The following is a 24,049-nucleotide window of genomic DNA, read 5'->3' as shown; positions in this document are numbered from 1 at the left end:
TATTATACCGACACGATCCATACCGCCATCTGAGACCAGTAGTTATGGATTTTGTGTAACAAAAATGTTTCAAAAAAACTCATAACTAAAGTGTTACAAAGTACACTAACTACCTATTAACCCCTAAACAGCCACCCTCCCGCATCGCAAACACTATATTAAACTTATTAACCCCTAATCTGCCACCCACATCGCAGCTATTAAACCTATTAACCCCTAATCTGCTGCCTAACCACATCGCCAACACTATTTAAATATATTAACCCCTATTCCGCCGCAACCCAACATCGCCGCCACTAATTAAAGTTATTAACACCTAAACCTCCGGCCTCCCACATTTCCGCCACTAAATAAACCTATTAACCCCTACACCGCCGGCCCCCCACAACGCAAAACACTAAATTAAACTATTAACCCCTAAACCTAACATTCCCCTAACTTTAAATTAAAATTTCAATATAACTCTATTTAAATAAATAAAAACTTACCTGTGAAATAAATATAAACCTAACATTAAACTATAAATTAACCTAACATAACTAATCTAATAAAATAAAAAATACTACCAATTAAAATATCTAAATTACAAATTTAACACTACGAAAAAAAATAAAAAAAATCTAAATTACAACTAAAAAAACCCAAATCCTATGAAAAATTTAAAAAATCTAAGTTTACCAAAAATAATAAACACTAAAATCACAAAAAAACACTAAGATTACAAAAAATAAACGAAATTATCAAAAATAAAAACAATTACACCTAATCTAATAGCATTATAAAATTAAACCCGCCCAAAATAAAAACACCCCCTAGCCTACAATAAACTACCAATAGCCCTTAAAAGGGCCTTTTGTAGGGCATTGCCCTAAAGAAATCAGCTCTTTTACCTGTACAAAAATACAGAGTCCCCCCAACGGTCAAACCCACCACTCAACCAACCCCCCAAAATTAAAATCCTAACTCTAAAAAAAACCTAAGCTACCCATTGCCCCTAAAGGGGCATTTGTATGGGCATTACCTTTAAAGGGGCATTTAGCTCTTTTGCATTACCCTTAAAAGGGCTTTAGCTCTTTTTCAAGTGCCCATCCCTAATCTAAAAAAGAACCCACCCAAAAAAATAAAAAAAATAACACTAACCCCAGAAGATCTACACACAGTTTCTAAAGTCTGGACATTTAGGTGGCGAGAAGTCTTCATCCAGGCAGCGAGGTCATCATCCATCCCGGGGGCGTCTTCTATCTTCCTCCCGGCAGTGCGGAGCGTAGCCATCCTGGAAGCTGATCCTATCCTGGGTGGAGCATCCTTTTCATATGATTGCCGCCGTAGACTGAAGTTGAATGCAAGGTAGCTATTTTAAAATGGCGTCCCTTGCATCCCTATTGGCTGATTTGATTCTTCATATTTAAATCAGCCAATAGGATGAGAGCTACTGAAATCCTATTGGTAGTTTATTGTAGGCTAGGGGTGTTTTTATTTTGGGGGCTTTTTATTTTTATAGGGCTATTCGATTAGGTGTAATTGTTTTTATTTTGATCATTTCGTTTATTTTTTGTAATATTAGTGTTTTTTATTTTTCATGAATTTAGTGTTTATTATTTTTGGTAAACTTTTTTTTAATTTTTCGTAGGATTTGGGGGTTTTTTTGTTGTAATTTAGATTTTTTATTTTTTTTCGTAGTGTTAGGTTTTTTGAAATTTGTAATTTAGATATTTTAATTGGTAGTATTTTTTATTTTATTAGATTAGTTATGTTAGGTTAATTTATAGTTTAATGTTAGGTTTATATTTATTTCACAGGTAAGTTTTTATTTATTTAAATAGAGTTATAATGTAATTTTAATTTAAAGTTAGGGGGGTGTTAAGTTTAGGGGTTAATAGTTTAATTTAGTGTTTTGCGATGTGGGGGGCTGGCAGTTTAGGGGTTAATAGGTTTATTTAGTGGCGGAGATGTGGGAGGCCAGAGGTTTAGGGGTTAATAACTTTTTTTAGTGGCAGCAATGACAAGGAGCGGCGGAATAGGGGTTAATAACTTTATTATAGTGGCAGCGATGTCGGGGAGTGGCGGAATAGAGGATAATAACTTTATTATAGTGGCAGCGATGTTGGGGAGCGGCAGAATTCGGCTTAATAACTTTTATAAGTGGCGGCAATGTCGGGAGCGGTAGATTAGGGGTTAATAACTTTATTATAGTGGTGGCGATGTCTGGGAGCGGCAGAATAAGGGTTAATAACTTTTATTAATGTCGGAGATGTCAGGGGCGGCAGATTAGGGGTCAATAACTGTATTATAGTGGCGGCGATGTCGGGAGTGGCGGATTAGGGGTATTTAGACTTGGGGTTTACGTTAGGGTGTTAGGTTTAAATGTAACTTTTTTTTCCCCATAGACATCAATGGGGTTGCGTTACGTCGATCGCCATTTCGCACTTCAGGTGTTTTTTTTCTAACACTCTCTCCCCATTGATGTCTATGGGGGAAAGCGTTCACGAGCACGTCAAAGCAACCCTTGGCTTTTGTGCGGTATGGAGCTCATCGTCACCATATCGCACGCACAAGGAGGCTTTTCAGAAACTCGTAATGGCAGCGTTATGGGGGGTGAAATAACGCAACTTTTGTTGCGTTCGTTTCACACCCTGTTTAGCGCAAAACTCATAATCTAGATGATAGACTTTTATTAGCTAAATAAAATATATTTAAAGTCTTTGAACTAAATAACACATCTGAAACCTAAGTTGAAGGGACAGTCTACTCCAGAAATGTTATTGTTTTAAAAGATAGATAATCCCTTTCATTACCCATTCCCCAGTTTTGCACAACCATCACTGTTATATTAATATAATTTTTATCTCTGTAAGTAGCTTGTATCTAAGCCTCTGCAGACTGCCCCCTTATTTTAGTTCTTTTGACAGACTTGCATTTTAGCCAATCAGCGCCCTCTTATAAGTAACTTCACGGGCGTGAGCACAATGTTATCTATATGGCACACATGAACTGACGTCCTCTAACTGTAAAAAACTGTCAAATGCATTCAGATAAGTAGCATAGAAATTAGCATATGAGCCTACCTAGGTTTAGCTTTCAACTAAGAATACCAAAAGAACAAAGCAAATTTGATGATAAAAGTAAATTAGAAAGTTTTTTAAAATGACGTGCCCTATCTGAATCATAAAATGTTTAATTTTGACTAGACTGTCCCTTTAATGCTTAAAAATCTTTTTAATTAAAACAATTCTTTAGGATTAATGAACTTTTACAGAAGTGATAATAAAAACATGAATAAATGCTCTTGAGAGAATTTTAACGCTGAAACAAGCAAGCAGTCTAAAAAAAGTTTGCATCCCAAGCTTTATGTTATGAAGCATGCAATGTGTTGCTTGAGGCTTCCTAGTTTTGCTTCTACATTTAAGAGTTCTCTGGGGTATGTTAATGCTTTCTTTCTGTATGAATTACCAAGACAATAAAACTTTAAAGAGTAAACCGCAAACAAGAGTTAGATAGCTTGTATAAGAAAATCAAATATAATTATTCTAACAATACAATAGCTTGTGAAAAACACATTTACAAATATGTAATTCATGCATTGCATATTTAATATGCTCGGATGCAAAGCATAAATCATGCTCAAGTGTGCAGTGGGAAAAAATAACACCAGAGATCCCGCTAAGCTTTTTTCCATTTCGGACAACATTTATCATTTCATGGATTACACGACTTCAGATTATTTTCAGGTATTTACTAAGAGATGCATTATTTTCAGTATATGCGCAGTTTTTGGAATACTTCATTTTATTGATATTTCAAATGATAACCAAACTGCTTTCTTTGTTTTATTTTCAATATTGCCTTTACATTTTTGTTTGGATTTTCATCAAAAAATAAATGTAGACCTAAAAGTTGTAAAATGCGGTTTATACATCCGTGATGATGCTGCCTCATATATTGTCTCGCATCCTGCAGACTGAGACAGAGTAATATATTTTATTATTACTATACAGTAGCCAGTATATATTTTGTGTATAAACTTTTTAGTGAATTTGCCACATTGATAGTGGATACATTTTCAGTTTGCCTATATTTATTGGTCTTATTTGTACCTTAGTAGTAAATACCTGTTCAGCGCAGTACACGGATTAGCTGGCAGCTTGATATGGGGGGCTGATGCAACTATAAAAAAACTGGCAAATTTGTCCAGGCTTTTTACAGTGCAATCCCAAAAAGGGTCTGAACACATAACAAAACCCACCTAGGAGCTGCAACACATTGCATCTCCTGAGCAGTACACAACTGGTGGCCCAATTAGGAGGAGCATATTAATGTAGTCACCAATCAGCTACAATGTTCTGCTCAAGTGCTTTAATGTGTTGCATCCCCAAGCTGGAATTATGCTACGTTCTTAACCCCTACGTGGGGTTAAACAGTATTAAAGTAAAATGCTGTAACAAATGATATGACTTTATCTTTCCATTAAAATGTATCTTTAATGGGTGTGTGTATGTGGTTATATATAACATATATATATATATATATATATATATATATATATATATATATATATATATATATATACAGTATATATATATATATATAGTGAGAGTAAAATCAGAAAAAGGATTCTAGTCTTATTTAAAGGAGAAGAATGTTAATTACTTTGCATTGTGGGGTGGCAGTTTAGAGGTTAATAGTTTATTTAGATAGTTTGCGTTGAGGGAGGATGGCTGTTTAGAGGTTAATAGTTTATTTAGTTGGTCTGCAATGTGGGGGGATGGTGGTTTAGGGGTTAATAGTTTTTTTTTTACGGTTGGTGATGTGGGGGATAGTGGATTAGGGGTTATTAGGCTAGGGTCTTATGGTAGAGTGTTAGTTTTTGTTTGTTTTTTGTCGTTTTCGTGAGTAGGGTGTTTGGTTTTTTTCCACTTTTTTTTCCCATTGATTTCTATGGGGGGAACACATGCACGCGTATGTGAAAACTTCACTATCGTTTTTTTCGCTTCTCGGGCTACCGCTAGCACAAAATAATGATTTTTTCAACTTTTAATATGAGGGGATCCTGAGAAGCGCAGAAAGCATTTCCCTAGTGGTATTTTCACTAGCGAAAAATGGTGATATACCACGGCACAATCTTGATAATTATTACACAGATATAGTAAAATAATGTGGGCATTTTGGCAGAGGTACCCAATTTTCATGAAAGGCATGCAGAATTGCAACAATATATATCTCATAAAATACATGTTTAATATTCCTTTGCCCATGTTAATGTTTAAACATTTATTTTGTGACCAGTACATAAAGCTGCACATTAGCAAACAGACTGTATCAAGGTAGATAAAAAAGAACACAGAAAATAATTTTGTTCCTAGGCACTCTAGATAATGCTAAAAGCATGCAGTGGAAGTCATCTGACAATCTTGGACAACAAACACATACAAATTACAGAAACTTATGTTTAAATATTGTTTCCTTACGCTTGGACAATTTCATAAGTTATCCCAGTTCTTACCCAGTTTTCAAAAGCGCTGTACCTCATGTATAAATAACATTTTGTTGTGGGCCTTAAAAGGACACTGAACCCAAATTTTTTCTTTTGTGGTTTAGATAGAGCATGAAATTTTAAGCAACTTTCTAATTTACTCCTATTATAAAATGTTCTTCATTCTCTTGGTATCTTTATTTGAAAGGCAAGAATATAAGTTTAGATGCCGGCCCATTTTTGGTGAACAACTTGGGTTGTTCTTGCTGATTGGTAGATACATTTACCAATAAAAAAGTGCTGTCCAGAGTACTGAACCAAAAAAGACGCGTAGATGCCTTCTTTTTCAAATAAAGATAGCAAGAGAACGAAGAAAAATTGATAATAGGAGTAAATTAGAAAGTTGCTTAAAATTGCATGCTCTATCTGAATCATGAAAGAAAAAAATTGGGTTCATTGTCCATTTAAATATATCTCTCATCACATCTTTTTAACTTTATGATCATAACTTTTACTATTTTTCTCTATTCAAATATTTCTACACTCATTGATAGGAGTTGTTCTTGACTTAAAGTTAAGGTAAAGTTTTGTGTGTTTCTATCCTGTATTCTATTAGACATCTAGTATATACTCTGATCGCTAAGTTTTTTTTCCATAAATGTATAGATATTATAGTATTTTAAACCGTTTATAGTTACAGTATCTGCCGTTCTTAGCTCCTCCCTCCTTTCATTTCCGGAGTTTTTTCACTATATTACGTACAGAGCGGTCCCACCCACTCTTTACGTATTTCAAAAGCGCGTTCCCGATTGACGGCTCACTTGCGCATGCGCAGCCCAAGATACTGACTGAAAGTTTGTAAATAGACAAGACGTCACCTTATGAATACAAAAAAGCGCATGCACTAAATTGGAATGAGCATTGTGAATAAAGGAAAGGAAGTGAAGGCCACGCATGCGCATATAGAACAATAAGGCGGTGACGTAATATGACGGCCGCCTAACGGCCAGTGTTTCAATTGGATAGTCAAAAAACGTGACTGGGCTTATGAAAAAAAAACAAAAAAAAAACGGGTTGTTTTAAATTTGTTCGGAATCGGATCAAGAAACGGTAATAAATCAATAAATATAGCGATTGTAAAATTTTGATGACTTAAACTCCCATTTATTTTAATAGTATTTACAGGGGGAAAAGTGAAATACGTGAAACTTTACCTTCACTTTAAATGCACAATACAAGCTACCTGTACTATTTTGTTATATAATATGGTATGCTGAGATGCCATAATACATTATTGTAAGAAATAGTTTAATGCAAATCTAAATTTAAACTGTTTATTTTATAGATGTTTTTACTATTGTTTTTTTCATTAAAGTGTAAGAAACAACTCTTATAGATGTGTCCTTTAATACATAGAGGTATTTAGAAAATAAAATATTGTGAGCATCTCTTCCCTGATGCATTTTGACCAATGCTGATTCCCAAGAATATTCTATAAATATATTTCTGAGCCACGAATCCCAGCATCCATTTATATTCTCATTTAATGCTGATAGGCAAATAAGTTGATTCTAATAATCTCACTATCATGTGACCATGACCTTTTGGAGCCTTATTTATTTAGTGCCTAAGTGTACAGAAGATATTGAAATGCCTATTTACCAGGTATAACTCACAGCCAAACAAAAGAATATATTGGTTTACTAGTGGCTGTGTACTTTACATTTCCATTTCTTTTTTCTTTTTTTCTCAGCTGTTGGAGTAATGAATTTATGCTCAGTGCCAAATTACCTGCTTGACTTAATTATAGCATGTAATGTGATTTATTTAATATACTCCATGCAAAGGAGAATTACAACATGTATAGAATACAAAATTGCAACATCCTTATTTTATGTATATATATATATATATATATATAAATATATATATATATATATATATATATATATATATTTATATTTATATTTATAAACATATATATACAGATATATATATATTTATATTTATTAAAAGGACAGTAAAGTAATACAAGCTTCTCAGAACTGAATCACTGCATCACAAAATATCTGCATACATAATAAATATTGAATATTCCTTTTTTTAGCATAATTTGCATCATTTTACAGTCCAGGGTTATACCCCTTGAAATGCCACTTATCTGCAGTTTATCTGAGGAGTGGAAAAATTACAGTTTTCAGATTTAAATGACAGGAAGAGCAAGCAAAGTGAATTAGTGTATAATTTGTATTTTGTGTGGAATTACATTTTAAGTGTATTGGTCCTTTAAACAAGATGAAGATAGATAGATTGATAGATAGAAAAAAGATAGATAATATTATAAAACTGGAGAATGTACATTTTACACAGTATGTTAGTTATGTAATCATTATCTACAGACTTTGTTTCACATACAGGGAGTGCAGAATTATTAGGGAAATGAGTATTTTGACCACATCATCCTCTTTATGCATGTTGTCTTACTCCAAGCTGTATAGGCTCGAAAGCCTACTACCAATTAAGCATATTAGGTGATGTGCATCTCTGTAATGAGAAGGGGTGTGGTCTAATGACATCAACACCCTATATCAGGTGTGCATAATTATTAGGCAACTTCCTTTCCTTTGGCAAAATGGGTCAAAAGAAGGACTTGACAGGCTCAGAAAAGTCAAAAATAGTGAGATATCTTGCAGAGGGATGCAGCACTCTTAAAATTGCAAAGCTTCTGAAGCGTGATCATCGAACAATCAAGCGTTTCATTCAAAATAGTCAACAGGGTCGCAAGAAGCGTGTGGAAAAACCAAGGCGCAAAATAACTGCCCATGAACTGAGAAAAGTCAAGCGTGCAGCTGCCAAGATGCCACTTGCCACCAGTTTGGCCATATTTCAGAGCTGCAACATCACTGGAGTGCCCAAAAGCACAATGTGTGCAATATTCAGAGACATGGCCAAGGTAAGAAAGGCTGAAAGACGACAACCACTGAACAAGACACACAAGCTGAAACGTCAAGACTGGGCCAAGAAATATCTCAAGACTGATTTTTCTAAGGTTTTATGGACTGATGAAATGAGAGTGAGTCTTGATGGGCCAGATGGATGGGCCCCATGGCTGGATTGGTAAAGGGCAGAGAGCTCCAGTCCGACTCAGACGCCAGCAAGGTGGAGGTGGAGTACTGGTTTGGGCTGGTATCATCAAAGATGAGCTTGTGGGGCCTTTTCGGGTTGAGGATGGAGTCAAGCTCAACTCCCAGTCCTACTGCCAGTTTCCGGAAGACACCTTCTTCAAGCAGTGGGTACAGGAAGAAGTCTGCATCCTTCAAGAAAAACATGATTTTCATGCAGGACAATGCTCCATTACACGTCCAAGTACTCCACAGCGTGGCTGGCAAGAAAGGGTATAAAAGAAGAAAATCTAATGACATGGCCTCCTTGTTCACCTGATCTGAACCCCATTGAGAACCTGTGGTCCATCATCAAATGTGAGATTTACAAGGAGGGAAAACAGTACACCTCTCTGAACAGTGTCTGGGAGGCTGTGGTTGCTGCTGCACGCAATGTTGATGGTGAACAGATCAAAACACTGACAGAATCCATGGATGGCAGGCTTTTGAGTGTCCTTGCAAAGAAAGGTGGCTATATATGGTCACTGATTTGTTTTTGTTTTGTTTTTGAATGTCAGAAATGTATATTTGTGAATGTTGAGATGTTATATTGGTTTCACTGGTAAAAATAAATAATTGAAATGGGTATATATTTGTTTTTTGTTAAGTTGCCTAATAATTATGCACAGTAATAGTCACCTGCACACACAGATATCCCCCTAAAATAGCTATAACTAAAAACCAACTAAAAACTATTTCCAAAAATATTCAGCTTTGATATTAATGAGTTTTTTGGGTTCATTGAGAACATGGTTGTTGTTCAATAATAAAATTAATCCTCAAAAATACAACTTGCCTAATAATTCTGCACTCCCTGTATATTGTATTAAAAATAATCTAAACGGTTACAGATTGTATAATGAGTGTAAATACTACATTTTTCCATAAGACCAGTGCTATTATTGTAAGATCAATTTTCCTTATTACTGTCTCCTTCTTCCAATACCCTTGCTTCCACCTCTCAGACAACATGCTATACAAATGCTCTATATACACATATTTGCAAAGCTAATGTGAGTAGCTGGCAGCATAAGCACAACTCATTGTTGGAGGTAAATATAAAAAATAAAATTCTGATTCAGGAGCTCTCGAGCTTATGAAAAAAAAGTATATAGCAGCTTTCAGATCATAGCTGTCCAATATTGAATTTCAGGGCTATGTATTATTTAAAGGGACAGTCAACTCCAAAATGTTTTTTGTTTAAAAAGATAGATAATTCCATTATTACCCATTCCCCAGTTTTGCATAACCAACATGGTTATATTAATATACTTTTTACTTCTGTGATTACCTTGTATCTAAGCATCTTCTGACATCCCCCTGATCACATGACTTTTTATTTATTTGCTATTGATTTGCATTTTAGCCAATTAGTGCTGTGTCAGTGACAACTCCACAGGCGTGAACACAATGTTATCTATATGGCCCACATGAATTAGCAGTTTCCTGTTGTGAAAAGCAAACAAAAAAAACATGCAATAAGAGGCTGTCTGTAGTGGCTTAGAAACAGGCAGACATTTAGAGGTTTAAATGTTATAAAGTATATTAATATAACAATGTTAGTTGTGCAAAGCTGGGGAATGGGTAGTATAGGTGTTATCTATATTTTCAAACAATAACAATTTTGTTGTTGACTGTCCCTTTAAAGGAATTTATGATAATTTAGAGTAATTTCATTTTTGCTTTTTATGTTAATGTTTACACTGTTTTCCTTCGTGAAAAGTTACTTTCTTTCTCAACCTTTCCCTTGCGGCCTACTGCTATTTTACAGCCTTCAGCTTTGTTTTATACCTTGTCCTAAATGCTTTACATTGTCACTCATTTTAGTTCTTTGCTGTAACCTACTGAGGAAGGTGTGACACATGTTTAGGTCTGGAGGAGTAGATTGTATCCTAAAATGTATTCCACTGCATACATGGTGATTTCTCATGTTCTTCACTACTTGTAGGTATAGCGCTCCTTTTTTGTTATGTGAAAGCAATCAAGTAGTGTTATGATATGCAGTAGTGGTTTTCTGAAACTAGTAATCACAAAGATTTGCAAGAAATTTTATCTTAAAATCTATCAAAGTAAAACTTTCTTCAGATTACTAGCCAGCAAAAACCCAAAACACATAGAAGAACTCTAAGGAGGCGATTTATCAAGCTGAGGTGGACAGGGGCGCACATAGGCCCTGGCGGAATTCAGCATTACACACGAGCGCTATTTTGCGCTCGTGTGCAATCCTGCCCACACACAGCCAATCACGCGTGGACAGGAGCTGTCAATCTCCCTGGTTGAACTAGACTGGGGAGATTGAAATTTGCCACCTAAGAGATGGCGAAAGGGTAGGGAAGCATCAGTCTGATGATCGCTGCTTGTTAAATACGGCGTGCAGATTCTCTTGTGAGAAGTTGTAGGCAGATGAAAGCCTACCGAAGAGCTTGATAAATCGCACCCTTAATAGTAAATAAAACATATGTCAACCAGTAGCTAAATGAGCTTACCTAGTACCTTTTATTTATTGAAGACGTTAATTAGAATGTGTTTACTCCAATTACAGGAGAAGCAAATTTGATATTGATAATTGTATTTAATTGCCGAAATTGACACTTGTATTTGTTCAGTTACAGCAATAACGAAGCTTGTTTTTTTAAGATCAGAATATCAAGAGAGTGCTATCTGAAAATACTGACTTGAGGTATAAAGTTGTCTCATAGTGGTGCATTTTAGATTACTGACTTTCTACTGACTGTACTAGAAAGTGGTTTATTTTTCTAGCAAAATGGACTTGACCCAGCTTGAGCTGTGTGTATTATATTAGGTGGATTTCCAAATGACTTGAATATTTAGCTTAATTTTAACACTTGTGAATAAGCTACTGAGTTTACATAGCAGCTGCATTATGTAAACTTTACAGATTTTGACACCTGATAATCGCTGAAGGCATAGGTAGTTCCCATATATTTCAATAGGAAGTGTGGGCTATATATTTTGTGCAAGGGCCTTTTGTATCTCCTGGACATTAAATTCCCTTACTCTGCTTATCCCTAATGCTTTATTGGAGCATCTATTCCATATCACAGCCACCTTTTCTGTAAATAAATCTCGTCCTCTAGTTAAAGGTTTCTATCATTGCTCCAAAGAATCTAGTGATAAGAATCAATATCTGAATATCATTTGATAGCCAGCTGTTGGTCAAAAAGCTAAAATATTGTATAGCAGATCTTTTTATTGTTGGTAACAAGAAAGTTATCACATAAAGCATGAATTGATATTTACCCACAAGCCAAATGTCAGCTTTTGGTTGTAGTATACTCATAATTGAATTCCTGGAAAGGTCAAATGGGTATGACTGATTCTGTCAGAAATCGTATTAAAACTCTCAAATCTGTAGTTGGAAAGACATCAACCAACCTGTATTTTTTTTTAATAAACATTTTACATGTTCTTGATATATAACATTTCAAACAAGGCTAAGCATACATTTAAATAATGTTACAAATCATATAAAGATGCATACCTCTTCAAATATGTATAAATGCGATTATGAGATTTTTTGACACCATGGGGCCTATTTATGAAATGCCTGTCGGACATGATCCGACATTGCGGATCAGGTCCGACAGACCTCGCTGAATGCGGAGAGCAAAACGCTCTCCGCATTCAGCATTGCACTAGTAGCTCTTGTGAACTGCTGGTGCAACGCCGCCCCCTGCAGATTTGCGGCTAATCGGCTAGCAGGGAGGTGTCAATCAACCTGATCATATTCGATTGGGTTGAATTGCGGCAATGTCTGTCCTCCTCCTCAGAGCAGGCGGACAGGCTAGGGAGCAGCGATCTTTAGACCGCTGCTTCATAACTTGTGTTTCTGGCGAGCCTGAAGGCTTGCCAGAAACACGGGGCTTCAAGCTCCATACGGAACTTGATAGATATGCCCCAATATGTCTGTGTCATTGCACTCCATGCCCAAACTTACTAAACTGTGCTGCATTATGCTTGCCATTCCATAATTGAGACCCTTAACACTACAGTCCTGTCCCTTTACTAGCATGTCTGGTCTCTACACCAGTATGTATACATATATTCTGTATAATTTTATATTATATTTAGCACATATACTGCATGCCTTTAATGAAAAATGCCCGTAAGAAGTTAAAGGGACATGAAACCCCATTTTTTTTTTCTTTCATGATTCAGATAGATAATACAATTCTAAACAACTTTCTAATTTACTTCTACTTATCTAATTTGTTTCATTCTCTTGGTATCATTTGTTGAAGATGCAACAATGCACTACTGGTTTCTAACTGTAAACATGGGTGAGCCAATGACAACCAGTATATATATATATATATGCAGGCACCAATCAGCAGCTAGAACCTAGGTTCTTTGCTGCTCCAGAGCTTGCCTTGAGAAAGAAGCAAATTAAATAATATAAAGTAAAATTGCAAGTTTGTTATAAAATAGTGTATACTCTATCTGAATCATAAAATAAAAAATGTTGGTTTCATATCCCTTTAAGTTACAGTTGCAATTCATTCCTTTTTGTTGTTTGTTCTGTTGTTCAGACACTGCTTATCTTGAAGAAGCAGGGGGGGGGGGGGCGTTTATTATGGGCTGCTGCTGTACTGAAACTTTCTGTCTGTGAGAGAATCTTGCTATGTACTCATATTTTGGGAAAAAAGCTTTCAGCTAAGTAAAACATTGCTACGAAATATGATTAACATAACACATAGACACGCCTGCTACTAACAGTTTTATTTAGTAGAACTTTCTAAGGGGGTCTAGATTGAATTAGACTGGACTAGAGCGGATGTGATCGAGTAATGAATGGTGGTGTGATCGAGAAGTGATTGAAGGGAGAGACAACATCTGTGAGAGAATATACCTGTCACACTCTGCAATGTTCCGAAACTAAGTAACGCTTTTATAGTTTTTATTATAGACGATCCCATTGGTTACAGTGAGTGTCTCCGAGCAAAAAGTCACAGGCAAATATGCTTAAGCATACTATATAAGCATAATATATATTAAGCAATATGCATTAATATGCATTGGAGGGATCACTACAGCAGTCCATAACTGCTTCTCCTGTTTAAAGCCAAGCTTTGTTACAATAAAAGCTGTTCAAGTCCACCACAGGCTCTAGTACGTCTTACTTGAGATGGAACCATTGTATGAGTGATCATGTCCTGTGTTTGCTGATGTGGAATGTAGACGAGCATTTTGAGCACATAGCTAAATGATTATACAAACCAAATGGGGTTGATTTATAGACCTTTTAGAACTGCTGCATATGAAAAGTACTTGAAATCAGCATTTGTACAACCATAGTATATAAACTTCTAGACAATTAATCCACTGACAAGGAAATATGGCTTTATTATTCAAAAATTGTATCTAAACCAGCATGCAAGTATTATTCTTTGTCTAAACTATGAAAAAATCTTAACAACGTAAAACAATTGCAGGATGAAAACTCTTCTAGAGAAAAGCTAACCTTTATAAAATATTCTTTCATGTCATCATTTTTGCCATATTTTGCATCTCAAATGTCTTTCTCTGTATAAAGTATTAAAACTCAGCATCTCCAACTGTTTGAATGTTTCAGTTTAAATTATAATTTCTGTTTTGTGAACATAACACTGGGCACTTATCTTGTATAAACTGTCACTGATCTGTCTTTTGTCTTTTTTATGTTTCTTGAGTTACAAAAATATTTGTTTTCAATGTTTTTGCTGTTGAAGTCATTTCAGTATGTGTTTTATTTTATATTTTTTTTCTTTGGGTTCATGTGGTTACCTTGTTCTTCATAGTTTAGATTATTGGTGCACCTTTTCTTTTTTACATTGTTCCAGTCCCCTGTTGTTGCACTTACAGATCACTCAAGTTCCTTGTCACTCCTCTTGACAAAAGGATCATTCCAGTCCCCTGTCATTCCACACTGAGATTGTTCCAGTGCCTACAACGGTGAGCTTCTTCTACTTTAATGTGATAATGGGGTAGAAGGGCGAATAACAGAGTCAGCTTGATCATGACTTTGCATGTGAATAAAATAGAATTTTGCTAGAGAACAAAATCTGAGACACACTGTTTCTTTAAAAGACCCTATAGAATAGAAGACAGTATTGTAAATTATTTAAGTTGTTGTTATATGCACCTGGGATGTAGGGTTACTTTATCAATTGTATTACTTCTAATGCTTTTTGTGTAGCTACATCAGAAACTGAGATCTTAAAACATGAATGAAAAAATCATAATTCCTGTTCTAATAAATATATATGCAAGCACTGTACAGCTGTATTTATGCTGTCATATTCTCTAAAGGACATGAACCCCACAATGTATTTTATGATTCAGATAGAGCATTCAACTTATTTAATAAAGGTGCAGCAATGCACTACTGGGAGCTAGCTCAACACATCAGTAAACTAAAGACAAGAGGCATCTATGTGCAGCCATCAAACAGCAGCTATACCCCAGCTCCTGAGCTGACCTAGGTATCCTTTTCAACAAAAGATACCAGAAGAACAAAGCAAATTAGATAATAAATGTAAATTGGAAAGTTGTTTAAAATTGTAGGCTCTGTCTGAATCATGAAATCTTTTTTTTTTTGCAGTTTCACGTCCCTTTAATGCAGTGCAAATGGTGTTAACACAGTTTTAATTATTACATAGTAGAATATTCCATAGAAGGATAATCATATATACATGATAGATAGATAGATAGATAGATAGATAGATAGATAGATAGATAGATAGATAGATAGATAGATAGTCCAAATAACATCATTATATTAAGATTTAAAATATTACAGTTATATGTAGCACAGGGAATTAAGCACCAGGCTGCCAATCAGGTATGGCAACCAAGCTTGTTAACCTAATCACATCAGTGTTATATATAAACCTAGTAAATAATGGCTGAAGTGTATCTCTCAAGAGCATTTCATCTCACTTTCTCACAGTTCGCTATTCCCCTGTACATCAACGTTTGCATCACTCAGAAAGCTCCACTTCTCTGCAACTTTGTTCAGGGAACTTGCTTCCCTGAAATATCTATTTTATGTAGTTACACTCCCAGAATAGCAATGCATTGTGATTTCTTAGCAGGACATGGCACACAAGACAATCAGGATCAGCATATGTGTGTTATCCCCCCAACCAAAGGCTCAGGAGCAAAGCAAGCATTTACCAGTGGGTTACTTTCATTTTGTGTATAACACTTTTGCTGGGACTAAGGACACAATTAGATATGAACACTTCTTTTAAATAATAATGTTATGTTCTAATTCCTCTAGAATGTGTATTTAAAGGGAACATGAAGCCCAAAATGTTTCTTTCAACAGCGATGTAAGCTCAGGAGCGTGCATGTGTCTGTAGAATTATATGGCAGTAGTTATGCAAGAATGCTGTCCATTTTGCATTGTAAAAGGAAATAGATGGCAGCAGTGTGTGTGTATATACAGGGAGTGCAGAATTATTAGGCAAGTTGTTATTTTTGAGGATTAATTTTATTATTGAACAACAACCATGTTCTCAATGAACCCAAAAACTCATTAATATCAAAGCTGAATAGTTTTGGAAGTAGTTTTTAGTTTGTTTTTAGTTATAGCTATTTTAGAGGGATATCTGTGTGTGCAGGTGACTGATTACTGTGCATAATTATTAGGCAACTTAACAAAAAACAAATATATACCCATTTCAAGTATTTATTTTTACCAGTGAAACCAATATAACAATCTCAACATTCACAAATATACATTTCTGACATTCAAAAACAAAACAAAAACAAATCAGTGACCAATATAGCCACCTTTCTTTGCAAGGACACTCAAAGCCTGCCATCCATGGATTCTGTCAGTGTTTTGATCTGTTCACCATCAACATTGCGTGCTGCAGCAACCACAGCCTTCCAGACATCGTTCAGAGCGGTGTACTGTTTTCCCTCCTTGTAAATCTCACATTTGATGATGGACCACAGGTTCTCAATGGGGTTCAGATCAGGTGAACAAGGAGGCCATGTCATTAGATTTTCTTCTTTTATACCCTTTCTTGCCAGCCACGCTGTGGAGTACTTGGACGCATGTGATGGAGCCATTGTCCTGCATGAAAATCATGTTTTCTTGAAGGATGCAGACTTCTTCCTGTACCACTGCTTGAAGAAGGTGTCTTCCAGAAACTGGCAGTAGGACTGGGAGTTGAGCTTGACTCCATCCTCAACCCGAAAAGGCCCCACAAGCTCATCTTTGATGATACCAGCCCAAACCAGTACTCCACCTCCTCCTTGCTGGCGTCTGAGTCGGACTGGAGCTCTCTGCCATTTACCAATCCAGCCACGGGCCCATCCATCTGGCCCATCAAGACTCACTCTCATTTCATCAGTCCATAAAACCTTAGAAAAATCAGTCTTGAGATATTTCCTTGGCCCAGTCTTGACTTTTCAGCTTGTGTGTCTTGTTCATGTGTGGTCGTCTTTCAGCCTTTCTTACCTTGGCCTGTCTCTGAGTATTGCACAACCTTGTGCTTTTGGGCACTCCAGTGATGTTGCAGCTCTGAAATATGGCCAAACTGGTGGCAAGTGGCATCTTGGCAGCTGCACGCTTGATTTTTCTTAGTTCATGGGCAGTTTATTTTGCGCCTTTGGTTTTTCCACACGCTTCCTTGCGACCCCTGTTGACTATTTTGAATGAAACGCTTGATTGTTCGATGATCACGCTTCAGAAGCTTTGCAATTTTAAGAGTGCTGCATCCCTCTGCAAGATCTCTCACTATTTTTGAATTTTCTGAGCCTGTCAAGTCTTCTTTTGACCCATTTTGCCAAGGAAAGGAAGTTGCCATAATAATTATGCACACCTGATATAGCGGTGTTGATGTCATTAGACCACACCCCTTCTCATTACAGAGATGCACAATCACCATAATATGCCTTAATTGGTAGTAGGCTTACTAGCCTATACAGCTTGGAGTAAGACAACATGCATAAAGAGGATGATGTGGTCAAAATACTAATTTGCCTAATAATTCTGCACTCCCTGTATATATATATATATATATATATATATATACACACACACTGTAGGCCATATGTAGGCCATTAGAAAGCTATTTGTGCCACATACCTAGTTTCCCATTGCTGTTGTAATCTGTATAAACTGGTGATAACTTTAAACATCTCTATATACTTTAATGGAGATGCTTGTTGCTACCACAAGTTTGCATAGTTTACAAAAGCAGTAAAAACTAGGCCACAGTCACAGAAACCAGCGAGCCTCTCTTAAAGGATGAAGGATACAAGGCTTATATGTTTCTTTGGCATTTCACCATAATAATAAAACAACAATTTACATAGCGCTTTTGGACTCAAGCGCTTTAAACAAGGTACACCATCATTCTTTGGTTCGGCCATTTTGTAATCTTATAGTCAGTGGTTGAAACCCTGGCCCTGCAGACAATGCAATGCTGGTGGGGGGTTGCAGATAAGAGGGGCCCACCGCCTGTCAGGATTTCAGGGCCGGTGGGCGGCTGTAGGGGTGCATCACTGCTGGGGAACAGTGGCAGGGAGCAGAAAGAGGCCATGGAGGGACCTGTGCACCCAGCAAATGTTGAAAGGGCGCTCCACTTCAGAACAAGGCAGCACAGGTGTGGAGGGATTAGGGGGAAGGTTAGGGGCTGGGGGGAGAGCTAGAACTACAATGGCTGGGGGGTCTATAAAAAAAACATTCTGCCCCTGCTTAGACTAACTGCAAGTCAAAATCCTTGTGTGCTTCATTCTTGCAAATCCCCCACTGACATTACTGCATCTTGCTCATGTCTTTAATCTCTATTTTCACAGGGAATTACCTAAAATTAGATAAGCTATTGGCCACACTTTAGACCTAGATATCTAACTTTGAATTACCATTCAATCCATGCAACATTTGCACGTGAAAAAAAATTAATATATATATAGTTGCCGGAATTTTACAAAAGTTGGTGGTATTTTTTTTGTTTAAAATAAAGATTAATATAAAAATAAAGATGCTATCATGGCAAAACCCTATTCTAAGCATGTTGGAATCTATTATAAACCAATGGCCATTTAAATCAAATTTTCTATTTCATTTAGTTGTCTAAGTATTTTAGAAATATTATATAGTATTTCTTTCTTTATTAGATAATCAAAATAAACAGAATTTTATGCTTTGGGAAAACAAAATGTAAGCTGCTTGAAATGTAATATGTAAAATATAATTTTCCTGTGTCTTGAGTTTATTGTAGTAGAGAGACTAATACATCTGTAATCAATATGAACATCAGTAGACATAGTCAACAATTGTGTGCTTAACCCTTTGACTGCCCAGAAAAGGCTACAGCTTAGTTTATATACAATTCCTTGGCACATGTGTCAGGCAACCAAAGCGTTATACATTACATGCTATGTGTGTAGGGCTGCATATCTGCAGGTAATACCCTTTTAAAAATTGCTTACAGAAAACCACTAACTTGCCTCTGCTATTACTTAAGATTTTCACATAACACTATATGTAGCCAATTATTGGAAATCCTAAACTTTGTGAAATGTTTTCATATCATAGCTAGATGATTTACGAGGTGCAATTTTATACTACATAATGTAGGACTTCAATCAAGGATTTGAGTAAATACCTTTGCATCTGACATCATGGGAACAACTTTCCTGGATATCCATGTTATGACTGTATTCTTTTTTTTTATAAATCTAGTAGTAAATCTGACCAAACTTTCATTTTAGAGAGTTTTCTGATGTTTTCTTTTTTCCTGCCGAAGGCTTGGTCAGAATTTGTCTGAATCCATTTACCTTTTGATCCCTAACAGCTGTCAGATCCAAATATATTTTAAAAATGGTTCATGTTAGTGTTGATTTAAACCTGGGCCACAGGAAAAAAAAATATACAGATGCATAGGATTATAGAAGTGTGGCTCTATACATTATCATTGTGAGCTTTCTTGAAAGTGCCCTTTGTTTTATATACTGACTTTTTTCCTCTCTGTATATGTAATGTATCTGCAAGCTCATGATGTCCAATAACGTTATTTTAATTTACCTTACAGTGCGAAGCCTACAATCAGTATATCTTTCTTTCTTTCTCTGACTTTTTCGTTCTTCCCCCCTCTCTCTCTCTTCTCTCTTTCTCTTTCTCTCTCTTTCTATCTTTCTTTCCTCTCTTTTTTCCTTTCTTTCTTTCTTTCTTTCTTCTTCTTTCTTTTCTTTCTTTCTTTATCTTTCTTTCTTTCTTTCTCTCTTTCTTCCCCCCCCCTCTCTCTCTCTCCTCTCTCTCTCTCTCTCTCTCTCAATCTCTTTCTTTCTCTCTCAATCTCTTTCTTTCTTTCTTTCTTTCTTTCTTTCTTTCTTTCTTTCTTTCTTTCTTTCTTTCTTTCCGTTCTTTCTCTCTCTCCTCTCTTTCTTTCTTTCATTCTCTCTCTTTTTCTCTCTTTTTCTCTCTCTCTCTTCTCCCCCTCTTTCTTTCTCTCTCTTTCTTTCTCTTTCTTTCTTTCTTTCTTTCTTCCTCCCTAAATGGGCTCCATGTCTAAGCTGTCTGCGAGATACTTCGTGACTATTTCCTTCTAAATTTCGGCGTGCGGACTGCGGATCAAATAATCGTATGTACTATGCCCCCGAATTCATTGAAAAAACTTACATTTACAAGTGTCGAGCAAACTTGTCCGCAACTCTTATATTATAGTCTTTTTTGTAGCTAGAAAATACTTTGTTCAACATAAATCTCACACAAAACAGTAATACTAACTATTTATACGCTCGTGAATTTGTCTGCACCTACCTCGTGAAAAATCCCATCGCCAGCTTTTAGTTGGCGAGCACCATAATAAACAATAGGGTCTATAAGATATACGCCTACAACTGATATAAAAGAGGGACAATACACTTAAATCTTTACCTCACTGTTGATCCTGCTAGCCATGAAGACATTTCTTCAACTGTATATTCTTCGTCTGATGCAAATCAGGGGTAGAAGGCAAACTTAGTGAACTGATGCCATAGAAAATGTGGTTAGAAGAAGGAGATTGCGGGTACACAGCGCACTATTCCTTCCTCGGGTTCCTTTAGATGTCCTTTCCGATAGAGAGGTTATTCAAAGTTCGTCTGGATCGACATTCAATATTGACTTTATATGCTCAAATCTCACATTTTCTAGAGCCAGTGACGGCTCGTTCAAATGCCATTCCCGGACTCCTCAAGTTTCTTGCTGCCTTGAACTTTTCTTGTTAACGTCCTTTTTTCCAGGCCCCTGAGCACTGACAGCATCGCTGATACGAGTCCCATATCGACAAGAACCAGGGTTCTGCTGGGTGTGGAGAGTGTAGATTCTTGGATTTGTTTATCTGTGAATCCAATCCAAGAAGTTGCCATACTTAATTTATAAATACAAAAAAATATAGGCTTGAAACGCTTCAGGTTCGGGAATTTATCCAAGTTTGACAAAATAGATAAATTGAACTTTATATAGTGCTGCAACAAGTTCCCCCCGCGACAAATGTGACGTTTCTGACACCTACAGTCACGTGGGACAAACATGACTGACACGTTTTTAAGAAAATAATAGTACACTTTGCAACTAGCGAGTAGCGAGGCGTCAGATGTATGAATCATTCGCCTGCGCTCAATGCGGATTAGACGCCGAGACTTTTTATGTTGTTTTTTAATACATTGGCAGGGCGGGGAGCATCTCGCTAGCTGCCGAGTTCGTGCGAGTCGACCAGACACGTTGTTGGCGAGAAATTGACGCTTTAGTACATGGAGCCCAATTAGTTTTATAATTCTGTTATTTTAAAACTCTTTATTTCTGTCTTTCACTGTGTCCTTTACTTTTCTCTCCATGTCATTCCTCCCACTTGTATTTCTCTCTTACGCTCCCTCTTTGTACTGTTTCACCTTGCCCCTGTACACTCATTCTCTCTTTTTAGTTGGTTTTTCTCACTTTCCTTTCTCTCCCTTCATGAGCTACACATTCACATTTCCCCTTCTATAGCACACCATCATCCTTCCATACTGTTTATATTGTTTTGCAAAATTTATAAGGCAACAATAAACACAAGCTTCATTTTATACGGTGCAGTATCTCTCCCAAAACCAGAGAAACATGATAGAGCTTAAAGCATTCCCCAAGAGAGAACATTACTGCTACTGATGCTTTTTTAGCTTATTGTCATTAAAAAAATTAGATACCGCTGCTTTTGACATATTGAAATAATGAGAGTGGCAAAACCAGTTTAGGGATAAAATATTAAAAGATCTTTAAAACAATCCCAAAAGTGGTGTCACATTTATCAAAGAAAATGAATAAACGTATTTTATTGATGTGATATACATATGGTGCCACTTCTTCTCGTTTATTTTGTTGGAGTGTTAGAGAACAGCTACACAATTTTATCTTTCTGATAGAAAGTGTATTATTATCTAAATTATTTGAAAAAAATATTATTTTGCAAGGAATTAAGTAACTTTTACAGCTTTTTTATTTAATTTGAATGCCTAACAGGAAGTGCATGTCTGTGCACAGCTGGGATTTAAAGCTAATTGTTCATTGGGCTGATTGGAAGAACTCCCACTGCCATATTGTTATATACATAAAAACTTACATGATTCTTTAATAATCACAATGTAGTAATTATTTAGCAATTTACTCTTTTCAGGATGTGCCACTAACGTATGGCATTTCTCCATTTTCTTGTGATTTTAAACCTTTTTTTTTTCTCCTTTTCACATTTTGTTAGGTGCACAGTCTTAAACAGATGCAAGAATATTTGGCATCAATACATGATTATAAAGAAATATTGTGTAAAGTAAAGACGTGTTTCAATGTTCAATTCATATAAAGTACCTTTTTAAAAATTTGAGTTTTAGATGTACAGGACAGTATACCCTGCTCATACAGCGGGTTAGGGACCGGGGCCCTGCTGTAAAGGGAAAAACGCCCTTAAAGTTAAAACAAGGCCGTTTTAGCTTTCTTTCTCACTTGCCAGTGTGTTTAAAAACTTAAAAACATGTTTGAACTAACATATATTAGGGGTGCAATAGTTCTACGTTTAGTTTAACACTAGCACAGCACAGTATTCAATTAGTATTCAATAATACTGTACCTGTAAAATAGTCGACAATTACTGTAGTACAATTTGCCAGACTATAACAATGAGACACAGATTGCACTGTAATGATGTAAACAGAGTGAACTATGCATAACAAAATGGTGCCAGTCACTTTTCCTCGCAATCTCACGATGATTACAGCACAGTTTCAAAATCCTTGGAGGTTGAACTTCAGCTCCACAAAGCGCTGTATTAGCGAAGCGCTGTAAAGTGAAGCGCTGTTAAAGTGAAGCGCTGTAAAGTGCGGTATACCTTGTATTATTCTGTGTTTGCTGCAGTTGGATGGCTCAGTCTACAACAGTTTACATCATGTTTAGTGTCTTCTAATCTTAAACTTGTAGTAATATTGCGTTACCTCAGAAATCACAAGTTTTTATTTACAATTGATAAATATAATACATAATTTATATATGGTGTTCTATTAGATTAGAATCTACCTGAATATAAAGCAAAACAGCAAAGATTATGGGAAACAGAGTTAAACACCTATTATTTGGTGTAGAAAATTGTGCTCGCCTCTGTCCCACTCTTCCCTAGAAAGGCCAAAAATCACATTTTTTGTTACCTGCAAATGCTTCAAATGAAAATAACTCCTCTCTTGAACATTTGGCACAAGCACAGTTTTTATGCAAAATCAATAGGTGTATAATATCCCCTTTAATGCCTACATTGTAGCCTATTGTAGTTTTTGAGTACACTTTTACACAACGTTACAAAGTACACCTCATTAAAATTATCATTTTTTTTTACGAAGCAAACTTTATTTAAAGTATTACTTTTAAACATTTTTCTTGAAAGTCTGCTACATTTGCAGTTCTCTGGGGTCCATGTATATCATGCTGCGCCCGCCCTTTGATAAATTGAGTCCCTATGTCTGTTGTTTGATCATTTGCAAAGTGCAAATGTCTTTATTATCTCAAAGGAAAAGTTATATTTAATAAAATCCATTTAGTCAAATTGCATTCCTAGATCACCCCCATTCTGCACCAGATGAGGATACAGGTCAGTGACGAGAGTGTACGCATTTATGCCTGCTTCTCATATGCAATGGAATCCTTATCTGCAGTGGTACAGAAGCACAACTTTGAATGTGTATATAAACCTTTTGTAGAGGTTAATCATAAAGTAAAAGAAAGGAAATTATTAAATAAAATAACGTAATAAAATACATTGTTTTATTTGTATGTTAAAATTTCCCTTTAGATCCTTAGGAGCTAACAAGAGGAAAAAAAAACAGAAAAAAACCTATTTAAAACATTCAATGTTGTATTTCTCTATTTCTATAAGGAGAATTATGCAAAAGAGCCATT

General features: G+C 36.0%; 1 protein-coding gene across 8 annotated transcripts in view; it reads left to right on the top strand.

Moving 5' to 3' along the window:
* Positions 1 to 24,049, top strand: part of FOXP2 (forkhead box P2) — a 298,530-nt gene that overhangs the window by 264,249 nt on the left and 10,232 nt on the right. For 7 of the 8 annotated variants that reach the window (XM_053716711.1, XM_053716710.1, XM_053716709.1 and 4 more), the window contains exon 17: positions 14,494 to 14,583. The exons of the other annotated variant lie outside the window; for it this stretch is intronic. In XM_053716711.1, coding sequence (XP_053572686.1) covers positions 14,494 to 14,583 — 90 coding nt within the window. The remainder of the gene's footprint in view (positions 1 to 14,493; positions 14,584 to 24,049) is intronic. 8 annotated transcript variants of the gene reach the window in all.

The sequence above is a fragment of the Bombina bombina genome, chromosome 6, assembly GCF_027579735.1.
Source record: "Bombina bombina isolate aBomBom1 chromosome 6, aBomBom1.pri, whole genome shotgun sequence".
NCBI classification, from domain to species: domain Eukaryota; kingdom Metazoa; phylum Chordata; class Amphibia; order Anura; family Bombinatoridae; genus Bombina; species Bombina bombina.
The sequence above is the reverse complement of the archived record's forward strand: the minus strand, read 5'-3'. Positions and strand labels throughout refer to the sequence as shown.